The 12051-nt window shown below is 55.4% G+C and overlaps 1 protein-coding gene across 1 annotated transcript; it reads left to right on the plus strand.

Annotated features, from left to right (window-relative positions):
• Nucleotides 1-2700: 2700 nt before the first annotated feature.
• On the plus strand, nt 2701-11582 carry LOC112964586 (PHD finger protein 7-like; the record flags this gene model as incomplete). Its single annotated transcript, XM_026062864.1, has 10 exons — nt 2701-2838; nt 3605-3703; nt 6462-6531; nt 7810-7935; nt 8632-8723; nt 9238-9339; nt 9780-9904; nt 10474-10636; nt 10729-10835; nt 11460-11582. Coding segments are annotated over 10 exons (1145 nt in total), but the record flags the coding sequence as incomplete, so codon positions are not given.
• Between the last annotated feature and the right edge of the window lie 469 nt (nt 11583-12051).

Raw genomic sequence — 12051 nt, forward strand, 5'->3', positions numbered from 1 at the left:
AAATCTTGGCAACAGTAACTGAAGAAACTATAAATGGGAAACAATCACGTAGCCTAGCAATTCTGTTGATTATGTTACGTAACCGAACACTATAAATATTAACCAAGTTAAACGGGGATTTGGGATTCTCAGCTTTKGACRTGAGTCCCYGAGACCCCGGGCCCTGAATAAAGCACCGCATATAACTGCTTTCGTAGTTATGTGTTTCTTTATGGGCAACAGAGCCAAGGTTACAATGGGAGCTATGGGATGGTCTAATGGTCTTCCTGTGACTGTATTTTACCTAGCTTAGCAAATCTCCGGTGACTCGTTCTGGACCAGGACCCCAGAACAGCCTTGCACCACCAGTTGCAGTTGATAGGGGTGCTCACCCCACAGGTTGCAGCTGACAGTTTCTCCCTGCACTCCATTCCCGAGCATACATTGCAAGCTGCTCTTCCATTGGCACTGTGAATAACAAATTTTACCTTGAATTGTAAGTAATGGCAGAAAGAATGCCATAGTTCCTCACAGAACTACTGTGTTTGAGGAGAAAAATGATCTAGAGATGATTGTCAAAGGGCTGCTAACCTGTGCCAAAGCTTCATTTCCCTTTCAAAGCTGGGAATTTCAAAACGAGTGTCTTCAGGCTGAATGCGACAAAGTCATGCCTATGAGACCAGTTACAGAGATCAGACACTCTGCCCCTCTCGTGTGAAATTATTGCCCCCAAAGAGACTTCCTTAGGTCACCATCTCCTCCCAGCAAGCTGTCTTTTTCAGAGTATGGACCAGGCAAAGCAGTATAAAAAACAACAGCCCGGGGCAACACGTTGCAGGACAAGATCCAGTGTTGTCAGAAAGGGCTGAAGACCTCATGAAAAATGTGACTGCAAGGGAATCAGAACTGTTGTCTCAGACATTTCCGTAGCATTTGTGTACAGGTCTGCACTTCATTCTTCTCTGAGTGGTCACAAGGATGCTGGGCGGAAGGGTTCTCTCATTTCATACTTCCAGGGAGTTGTCCTGAAAAGTGCCTCGGTGGCCAAGGGAAGATTCCTGTGGTCACGTTCCCTGGAGAGCAAGTGAAGGAAGAAATGGAGCAGAGAAAAAAGCCCGCTGTGGGGTGAGTCTCTTATCAAAAGGGATGCGGGTGAGGCTGTGCTGTTGTTCTGGTGCGAGTGAGAGGTGTCCTTTGAATGCAACTGTCTGCGTCAGCTTTGAASGGCAATGACCACAGGTCACGACAACGCGTGTTTTCTTGCTGCCTGGTAAGTGCGTAGTGGGTGTTTGTGAGGATCTTGTGTTGCCTGCACTTCTCTCCTGGCTCCGCTTCCAGGACTCAGCTCTTTTTGGCAGCTAAAGGCAAGTTGTGAATCCACAAGCTCAGGATCTTTTTCTTGTTCCCCTCAGAGGTATATGAAAGGATCTTTCTGTTTGATGAAACTAATTCAGGGTCCATAGACATTTTCATAAGAGCATGGAGGGATCCAGAAGCTCTCAAATAGCTCTTGAGCAGTGCAAGTGTCTGAGCTGTGTCCTGCTCTGAGTTACTCCTGGCGCTCAGGGAGAACTGACACAGGTGGGATTAAACATGAAGCAGCTCTTTGCTTTAGTTTAAAGGATGCTGCTTTACTGAGCTTTGGGGCGTTGTCTAGTTCACTAGGAGTCCATCCCTTTCTACCGAATGCTGTTCTTTGTGGCTGGCCCAAGAGAAGTGCTGTAGGTAGACGTGTGGCAGGCTCGCTTTTCTCACTGGATCACTTCCTCCTCCTTTGAGACTGTCCACAAGTAGTAGTCCTCTTTCCAAACCTAAACATACAGTATTGGAGGCCACCAAATAGTCTTTAATGCAACTGCCAGGAGAGGGGAACGGTGTGTCCTGTCACGTCAAGGGAAAGCGTAGATCCTGGCCTTTCCTTTGCCAACGTCACGCCACACCTGAGTGTTGCAGTGCAGGGCTATCCCTCTTTTTTYGTTTTCTTTTGAGCACAAGTAAGACATTACACCTAACTCTGCTGTGCAGTTGCCTTCTGCTGCAGAAGCAGGTGCAGCGCTTGTGAGCCCAATGTGGAGAGCAAGCTACTGCTGAGCTCATACCAACTCTTCCTGCTGTGCATTTTAGCCAGCTGCCAGCAATCCCAGGGTGCTCCTTGAAGAAAGAGAAAGGCAAGCAGGAAGCAACACCTCAAGCCAAATGCAAAACCAAACTTCCCCTTTGTGAAGGGTAGCAGAGAGCCAAACAGGTACATGGTATGGATGTGTGTAATTATTGTGCCACATTTAATTGTAGAGAAGCCCAGTTACGCGAACAATGGTCCTGAAAAGACCCCGTAATGTGTGTTCATTGTAACATTGGAGTATGGCTTTTGGATCTTTAAAAGGGGCAGGGGAGTTGGTATTTTCCGAGCATACCGTTCACTTCTGTAGCCTCAGGAAACACAGAAGAACACTTTGTCAGGCATTATTTCTAGTGGAAAGGTAACTGTTAGGCTTTTATAGCACAGAAAAGGGAGAGGTCCTTTTCAGTTCACGGGTTGTTTGGATCATTGGTCAGAAGAGAAGGGCTTTTCAGGTGTGCCTTGATGAGCCTTACAGCAAACCACTGCTAGCAGAAAGCCTCAAGACAAGGGGCAGAAAATAGGGTAAGAATAGTGCCCCCTCCCAAAAGAAAAACCACTGACTGAATTCTGCATGCTCTTGCATTCCTGTGGCCCTCCAGGAAATACACGACCTGACCCTGCAAAGGGACCAACGCAACTGCTGGGCCTCCTGGAGTGAAGAGATGTGTAAGAAAGAGCGATCAGAGATGGCAGCTGTGAAAGCTAGAAGAGAGAGGGAAGAGCTCCAAAGGGCACAGGTACTGGAAGGACTGTAAACAACATTTGGAGAAAATAGTCTTCTCCTCCTCCTGTGGAGGAGCTGAGTGTTAAAGGTGGCTCAAGTATCCAAGTCATAGGAGCACTGCTGCCAGAAAATAGCGGGCCGTGTGACTGTTGTCCTCCTTGCTTGCCTGCTCATTGCTACGAGGGAGAAGCTGCCAATAAAACCTGCAGGACAAAAATGGTTATCTGCTGTGGGGAGGGCATAAATTCACCATCCCTTCCTTGAACTTAGGCAACCTCTGCCTTCAGCGCGTGCCGCGGAGACTGAACACAAGCTCTCCTAGTCAAATGGCTTGAGCCAGCTGTCCTGAGGCTGCATGCAGGGGCAGAGCTCCGGGGGGTCCTTTTTGTTACTCTACCTCTGTTTTTTTGTTACTCTACCTCTACTAGCATGGTCAGTAGTATTATTCTTAACAAGAAGGTCTGTTTTGGTAAGTCTAATATTTAAGAGGACTTCCTCCCAAGAACACTGTGTTGAAAAGAAAAAAGAAAAGAAAAGAAAAGAAAAGAAAAGAAAAGAAAAGAAAAGAAAAGAAAAGAAAGAAAAGAAAAAGGTTTCTCTTGACTTCCATGGCTGGAGAGAAGCAGCCTTGCATGTTCAATTGGTTGGAAAAAGACTTTAGGGCTGAATGTCGTGAGCATGGCTGTAGAGTCAGCAGATGCTTTCCAGGCTGCTCAGTGATCCTCCTTCTGGTGGCCTCTCCAACTAAATGCATTCTCTTTTTTTCCCTTGCTTAACAGTTGGGAAATCAGGCAAGATGCCTGGGAGATTCTGTCATTGATGTGGTGGCCCTTGAAATGGAAAGAAAGAAGAACGTTAAATGGATCAGAGTGGATGAAGTAAGAACTTTTTTAGGAAGGGAAAACGTACTTCCCATGCTGGTAACGTCTTTGTCAAAGCTGTGGCGTTGCTTTCTAGCAGTGTGTGGAACAGGCCAAGAAACATGAGGAACTGAGTCCCTGGGTCAAGAAAAGACCCCGTGTGATTAAGTACACGTTCCTAGGGTGGCAGTTGTTGGAGGAGCAGCAAGAGTGGCAGTGAGCACTGATGCTGAGGGTTGAAGGCCGGGGCCAGAAGGGGTGCTTTGGGTCGTTCGGTCTGACCTGCTGAATCCCTGGCAAGATTGCACAGCAGAGGTCCTGCTCTGCGAAGGGCTGTTCCTTCCCCTTGTTTCTGAGGCCTGGAGTGATCTCAGACTGAGAGGGAAGTGCTGGAGGGAAACTGCTGCAAAGCCTTGCTCTGACACAGATGTACTCCTGCAGCAAGYTGAGGCAGTTCTCCTGGTTCTCCAGCTCTGGCTGCAGCGTTCCTGCCCCGGGGGAGCTGTTGTCACTGGGGTGTCTGAGGCCGGAGCAGCAAAATGGTCTGTGGGGCTGCACAGGTCCTGTGGTCCCTGGCTTCTCTAGCGCGGAATTTCCAGTGTGTTGGAGCGAGGCAAGGCAAAATGTTTTGTTTTATTTGTGCTTCAGCTTGAGCCAAGTCCTGGAATGCTCCCAGATATTGACCCTGACTTCTTCCGGTTCCCAGCTGACGATGCCTGACCAATGAGAAGCTGCCGGGAAGAACAGTCAGCAAGCAGGAAACCCCTCCTCTGCCAGAAGAAATGAGCAGAGGAGAAAAAGAAAACTTCACTCTTCAGCTCTGTAACAGAGAAAAAGGCAGAGGCTAAAGACCAAAGGCTGAGTGTGTGCGCGCCAGCTACCGGAAAGGCCGGGGACAGTCAAGTGGCGGTGCCCCACAGAGGTGTCAAGGATCCAGATCCCAGAGCCTTGGGGCTGGATACAGCAGCCTCTGGCTTCTTGCAACATGAGATTGACCTGGGTTCGACCCTGATGCCAGGGGCCTCTCTGACACCCCAAGCAAATGCTGGCACCTCGTCCTGAATTGAAGAGGCTGTGGGCACAACTGGCACCATGCACRCAGGGCTGGGGCAGGGTCTCAGACAGAGTGGGAAAGAGAAGTTGTCATTGCTGCTGTAGCTACACTTCACCACGAACAAGCCCCAGGGCCATGGATCAGACACCCCTTATATTCAGAGAGTGTTTGTTGGGCACTGAGAAAAGGATGGAAAGAGGGACATAGAAGTCCAGCGTAGCAGAAGATGTTTGATGTTTGGCTCTCCCTTTCCAAACCAGAGAGTCTGTCCTTCGCTCCCAGAGCCTCAAGACTGAGGCACTTTGCCCTGAGGGTCGGTACCTGGCCAGTCCAGCATCTCATGCCTGCCTGACTCAGTACTAGCCTTTGCGCACGAGGGTCGCTATCGCCTCACAGAGGGCACTGAAACTCCAGCAGATGCAGGTCCAGGTCACCATGTGCTATTTCTGTGCCTTCTCCCTGTCCCTCGCACTGAACCCTTCCTATTCACTCCTTAGCACTCGGGGGAAGCCTTGACACCAGGACCAGTATGAACAGTGCCAGAGGGAGTGGTGACAGTGACTGCCAGCTGTGCCAGCACACTCTGAGTTTTGTTCTCTTGAATTAAACCAAGGCCCCAAACTGATGCGACTCTTTCCTTGGTGGGGCAGAAAACCTTCCTTTAGCAACATGTGAGCTTTGGAGGGGCAGGAAGAGGACAGCTCCGAGTCAGGGTTGCCTGTCAGTCCCTGCTGCCAGGACAGCTGTCTCCGAAGGCCGTGCTGTAACTATTCAGCTGCAGCCCTGGTTGTTGGGACTCAGGGATCTCCCAGTCCCTGTTGGTCACTGGCAGGGGAGTGCAGGGGTCCTGCAGTGGCCAGCACATGCCCTGGTGATGGGGACTCTGTGGGGAGGAGGGAAGAGCTGGCTTAGCCCTCTTGGAGAGAGGAGGGATTGAGCCCAAGCCTCGCTGCCTGATGCACAGCCCTGGCTGCGTTCGTGTGCGTGTGTTTGGTTTGCTGGAGTGCTGGGTCTTTGGGGTGTGAAGGGGAGGACATGGATCCCAAGAGCGGGAGGTGGAAACTCAGCTCCGGGCAGCGCTGGGCACCCACAGAGCAGAGCTGCAGGGCACTGCATCCCATCACAGGAGAGCAGCAGGGCTTACCAACCAGGGGCTGGCACAGCCAGGCAGCTCCTGGGTGCCCAGGCCAACCCAGCCAGGGGTCCCGAAGCACTGTGCAAGCACTGCCACTGCCAGGGGACAACCTCGTCCAGCAACGCAGCCCCAGGTGACTTTGGGAGCTCCTCTGTCAGGGGAGCGGGCAAGGAAAGAGACTGGACTGAGGTACCTTCACTCTGCCAAAGCTGTGTCCTGGGCTCGGGAGTCTTTTACCAGATGCCCCCGGTCAGAAATGCCTGGGCCTCTCCTCTGAGCAGGCTCTGGGAGACAGATGGCTGCCACTCTTTGGCTTGTCCCTGGCCCCGCTCACCGAGGAGTAAAGACTGCATGGAGCTCCAGACTGGCCGACCCTAGGGATGGCACCTCCAGAGCTGAGGGGAGGCATGCTGGTGTGGCACTCCCGCTGCTGCTGTCAGTGTCCTCATTACTCAAGAAAAGTGGTCAGCTTTTCCCTTCATTTTAGATGTAGCCGTGTACAGGAAACCAACTGCTCAGCCTTGGAAGGAAACGATGTCTGTTCTACATCAGAGTATAGAACCCTTGAATCTTGTATGATTCTTCAGGCTGGTTTTAGTTTCAACTTTGATGACTGTGCAGCATCACCGAAAGGAGGACCGTCAGGGGTCTCAGGAGGTCAGTGGGTCGGGAAGACTGCTGCTTGTGCAGCAGCGTGACTAACACATTGAGTTTTCTCTTTTAGAATGACAAGTAAGCTAAGTAAGCCACAAGAATCATTCCTGCCCTGAGCCAAAGTGCTTTTCTGTAGTTAGGCTCTTAGCCCCCATAGCTTTAAGAATTTTTGCTTTGCACGACTACTCTGCAGAGAGCTGTTGGAGTATGTTTCTGGACAACTGCAAGGAACCCCACAGTGGGAAGAAGGAGAGGGGACCGCGAGGGTGCAGGCACTGGGAGAGAGCCAGGAGCGATCCAAGAGGCCCGTGTTTGTTTGTTGGAGTGAGGGCAGGAGGGACGGCAGAGCCTCCCTGCTTTTCTGCCTCACTCTCGGGGTCAGGGCACGCGTGGGAGAGCAGGTTTCAGTGGAGAGGGAAGTGGCCGGGTGGCTCTGGGGTGGATGTTGCTGCTTTAGGCCCTAGGAGAGAATCCCCTGGTGCTGCCCAGCCCCAGCTGTCCCTGCAATGGAGACGTGCCTGTCCCTGCCAGCTGGGAGGAGGCCAAGGGAGCTTGGGAGCAGGACCGGCAGGCAGAGACGAGGGTGTGTGAGGGAAACGCAGCCCCCAAGGGTGGAGGATTTCTCCCCAGAGCCAGGGAGCAATGGGAGGGTCTCTTTGTCGGCCATCTCGCCGAGGGGCCTGAATGGTAGGTTCTGCTTGTTGCGAGGGGTCAGAAGAAGGCGCAGGAGGAAAATCCCTGTTTGCCAGGGTAGCCGAGGGCTCTTGTCCCCAGATTCTGGCCCCCAGAATTATTCTTCACATGGATCCTAGTGACAGACAATGGGGATGGTGTCACAGTGGACAGTGCGATGACACGGGTCACCAGGGCCAGTAGATAAAGACCTGCTGGTCTCTGGCTGGCACTAGGTTGGGAGGCAGCACCTCTGAGCAACCTGGTGAGGTGAGTGGGGGCAGGTGTTTGTCAGAGGGATGGCTTGGGGAGGGGTATGGATCAGGGGGTCCTGCGCAGGAGGGAAAGGGCAGCCAGGGTGACAGTCCCACTTCTTGGGTGACCCGCAGAGCTCCAGGGCTGTCAGCCTCCGGTGCCCATCATCGGTGCCCCTTGAATGTAGTGTGACAGGGACTTGGGGAGCACCAGCCTTTGCTTGAGGCTTTGAGAGCCCCGCGTTAGGGCAGCAGAGGGGCTTGTTGGGCGCTGCTGAGGGAGGGAGCGGGTGCCCATGCCTCTGAGGTCCTGGTGCTGTGCTGGAGTCACACCCTTGTCCTGCTTGTCCCTCAGGGTCGGCACAGGAGCCTCTGGAGGGGAAAGCCCAGCCCAGCTGTGGCAAGGACTTTTCAGAGCTCTCGGGACCGATCTGCACTGTGGCCGCCATGAAGCGGAAGGCCCGCCAGTCGAGGGAGGATGGTGAGAGCAAAGTATCCCAGCAGCTCCCAGAAGCCAGCGGCTGCGCAAAGGCATTGTGGGGGTGACTTTTGTGCGGAGCTGGGAGAGGTGGCCATGGGCTGCAGGAGGTCCCCAAGAGCCTCGTTGCAGGTTCCCGTCTTGTCCTCAGCAAGGGACGCTTGTTGTGTGGGGAGGGACGTGTTGGGAGGGAGGGCTGTGTGGGGAGGGCAGGTGCTGCCCAGAGGTCGCTGTGCTCCAGGAGTCCAGGGAGGAAAGGGGAAGGCGCGGGCAGGGAGAGAGCGGGAGCCACAGCCGGGGAGAGGTGGGCGCTGGAATCGGCACATTGCTGGGATTTCCGTGGGAGCGGGATGTGCATGGCGGTGGATGGGGACCGGCTGTGAAGGCAAAGCCCCACGCCCTGTGGGGAGGCGCTCTGACTCCTGGGACCCAGCGACACCCTTCCCCAGGCTGTCTGCCACCTCCTGCCCATCACTCCCCTGGGCGCCTGTTGTGATGCACATGCCGGCAATGCCCCCCTTCCTCTCCGAGGCCCCAAAGGGCCCTTCCAACAGCTCCAGGCCTGCTGCACCCCATGGCACAGCAGAGAGAGGATGTTCTCTCGGGGGAATCCCTCAGGTTGACTTTCCCCAGCCCCTCGAGAGGTGCTCAGTGGGGGTGATGTGTGCTCTCCCTCGCTCCTTCCCTCCCTGCCTCCAGAGTGTGTGCTGTGTCACCGTGCTCACTCTGACCCGGATGTCTACGGGCAGACGTGCCAGGAGGACGGCCTCCGCGCACATGAGTTTTGCCTGGTGAGTTCCCCTGGGGCTGCCCACAGCTTTGCCCTGGCACCCCAAGGGGCGCGTGTGCATGTGTGAAATTGCAGCCCCAGGTGCCCTGTAGGTGTCAACTCCTCCTCCTGCACTCCCAGCACAGCCTCCCTACCCGGGTGCTGCTGAGCGACCCTATTCCCTGTGTGGGGGAGATCCAGCCCTCCCAAGCTGGTGCTCAAAAGAGAATGTGCCCAGCCCCGGGGAGTCCTTGAGTAGCTTTCCTGAGCAACAGCTCTGCAGTGGTGTCCACCAGCTGTTCTCCACAGTTCTCTGGGTCGGTGGCTTGCAATACCACAGCACACCCGAGGCTCAGCCCTCCCCATGCCTTCTTGTTCAGGATGAGGTCTAAGGACGAGGACTACTGCAGCTCGCCCACTCCCAGGAGGAGCTAGGCACTGCCTGCCCCTGCTGTCTCTCAAGGCTCAGGACAATCCGTCAAGAATGGTGCCTGTCTCACTGATCTGATGAGCTCCTGCACTTTGCTGCCTTCCAGTATCTTGCTGAAGGGCTTTACCAGAGAGGCACCGATGAGGATGGATTCTGCCAGTTCCTCCCTGGGGATATCAGGCAGGCAGTGAATCGGGCAGCTCAGAAGGTAAGGATGTAGCAGGGGAGGAGGGCTGTGTTGCTGTGACTGGTCTCCCTCATGGCCTTCCCTAGCCACTCCCAGGAGGTCAAGAGCCCAGCTTGCATGAGAGTCCCAAGTGCTCCTGCGTGTCTGTCTCGGCAAGAAGGGAGCTAGCTCCCTAGGGATGCTGAGAGAGGAGGGAGAGCCCGGCTGCAGGCATTCCCTGCTGCCACTCCCGGCTCCCCATCAGCCGCTCAGGGTCACCTGATTGGTTTCTTTACCTGATGCCAATGGGCAGAGTGTTTTGGGGACAAGCTGGAAAGGTGAGGGCTCTTTAACAGAAGGCTCCTGCGTGAGCCGAGCCAGGCCCAGAGATCCCTGTGTCCTTCCCTGAAGGGCAGGGCAGAGCTCGAGGTCCCTGACCAGTGTCCTTGATGGTGAGCGGGGGGCTGCTGTGCTCTTTGCAGACCTGCTGTGTCTGTGGAAAGATGGGGGCCACCGTTGCATGCCAGCAGAAGCGGTGCACCCGCAAGTTCCACTTCCCCTGCGGGTCCGAACAGGGCTGCGTCTCGCAGTTCTTTGGGGAGTTCAGGTAAGGGCTGCCATTGCTTGGGCTGGAGCCTCCCGCGCCTAAAATCCCCTCCTGCTCCCTGCTGCCGTCACTGGCCAAGCGTTTGGGGAACCTGCCTGCTCTGCCCTGCAGTGACCCCTGCAAGTGTCCCGCAGGGCCTGATCCAGGGCATGGAGGGCTCATGTACCATTTTTCCCCCTTCCCTGTGGTGCTGGAGCCGAGCAGGAGGGTGTGCCATCAGCAATGCCCCGGCAGTCCATTGGTCTCAGCCCCCGGGGGGTCAGGATGGATTCCTAAGGGCTGAAGGCTGGCAAACGTGTGTTTTTGTCAAGGCCTCCACCCTGCAGGCAAAGCCCCCAGCTTGGCAGGAGTGTCCCAGGGCCCTTCAAGCAAGTGTGGAGCCCCAGCCTCAGCCAGCACATGCCGAGCCCTTTTGCGGGGGGAACATGTTGGGAGGAAAGGCATGGGAAAAGGGACGTGTGCACAGAGCGCTGCAGAGCTGATGGCCTCTACAGCCATGGGAAGCCTCATCCAGAGACAAGGAAGGACTCCTGCAGATCCTGCAGGCTCACCTCTTTGTCTTCGCTCAGGTCGTTGTGCTGGGAGCATCGCCCAGAGCAGAGAGTGGAGACGCACCAAGATGGGGACACCACGTGCATCATCTGCATGGAGCCCGTGGAGGACAGGACCTCCTACAGCACCATGGTGTGTCCCTTCTGCAAGCACGCCTGGTTCCACCGCAGCTGCATCCAGGTAGGAGACCCTTCCCTCTCCCGCCTCCTAAGGACCAGAGGTGCCCAGCAGGCAGCAGTGTCCCGCTCACACTGGTAGTCTCTCTCCTGCAGGGACATGCTCTCCATTCTGCTTTGAAGCACTTTGCGTGTCCCTTGTGCAAGGACCGTGAGAAGTTTCTGCCCGAGATGTGGCGCCTGGGTATCCGCATACCTGACAGGTTGGTTCTCTTCTTCCCTCTCGCGATGCGTAGAAGAGAGGAGAATTCCCGCCCAGCCCACAGTCCCTCCACACAGGCTGTATCTCCAGCAAGAGAGATGTGCCTGGAGGAGAGGATGATACAGCTCTGCCTACAGGGATGTTCCGTGCTCTGTTCCTGCCGCAGGAAAGGGACTGGCTGAGGAAGAATTAGGGTATTGGTGGTTATGAGCTGTGGAGGGATTTGCTGTTCCCGGAGACTGTCCAGCTGCTTTCTGCTTTTTTTTTCACCTGGGGTCAGCTTCTCTCCCTCAAAGCTCTTCTGGGGCAAGGAGAGCTCCCACTGAACTCCTGTTAGGGCTCTTCCCTCTTGGTTTCCCCCGCAAGCAGCTCAGGCAGTTGAGAGCAGAGGTCAGTGGCGGCATTCCCATTTTGCAGAGGGGGAACGTCAGGCCTGAAGGGGGCCCAGCGAGGCCTGGGTGGGACTCCCAAAGAGGCCTGGCCCCCAAGTGTCCTGCTAGCCTAGTCCCCTGCTTCACTGAGGTGGTGAAAACAAAGGGGTGCAGAAGACCAGGGGCCTGCAGTCAGGATCTGACTGATGCTGGGGGTGAGGGAGGCTCATGTCCTTTCCTTCCTTCTCCCTCAGAAGACCGGCTTGGGAGGAGGAGGAGGAAGAGGAGAACTTTGAAGACTTATATGGAACGTATAGCCACTGTGATGCCAGCCGGTGCCTTTACCAGGGAGGCAGGGAGCAGTCAGAAGAGGAGGGGTAAGTCTCTGCAGGAGCAGTTTCCCGGGCTCCTCAGAGGAGGCAGATGCCTTAGCAGTGGCTTGGCCAGATGTTTGAAGGGCTTGCAACAAGGTGGGGGGCCCCCCAGGGTCCTGGGTTCTGCCCAGGTTCGTTTGTCTCAGCCAGCACTTGGGRAGCAAGGACTCTTGGCAGCCAGGTGGGGCCAGGCCAGGCAGCTCTGCTGGGCACTGCCCCTCTCTGGCCACTTTGTCCTTGGGAGACTTCCTGGCATCACTCCCTGCTGGGGCCTCCGTGGTCACCAGCCTGTTTGCTTCCGCAGCCCATGGCAACTGCTGCTGTGCTCCTCATGCGCTGCCAGCGTGAGCCACCGCCGATGCTCCTCCGTGGGGGATGCCACGGGCCTGTGGGAGTGTGACGGCTGTGCTGGCCAGAGCACTGGTAAGAGGCCGAGGACCTGGGTGCCAGGGCTAGAGGCAGGTGTCAGGCA

Source organism: Apteryx rowi, unplaced genomic scaffold (assembly GCF_003343035.1).
Source record: "Apteryx rowi isolate R43461 unplaced genomic scaffold, aptRow1 scaffold_1946, whole genome shotgun sequence".
Taxonomy (NCBI): Eukaryota; Metazoa; Chordata; class Aves; order Apterygiformes; family Apterygidae; genus Apteryx; species Apteryx rowi.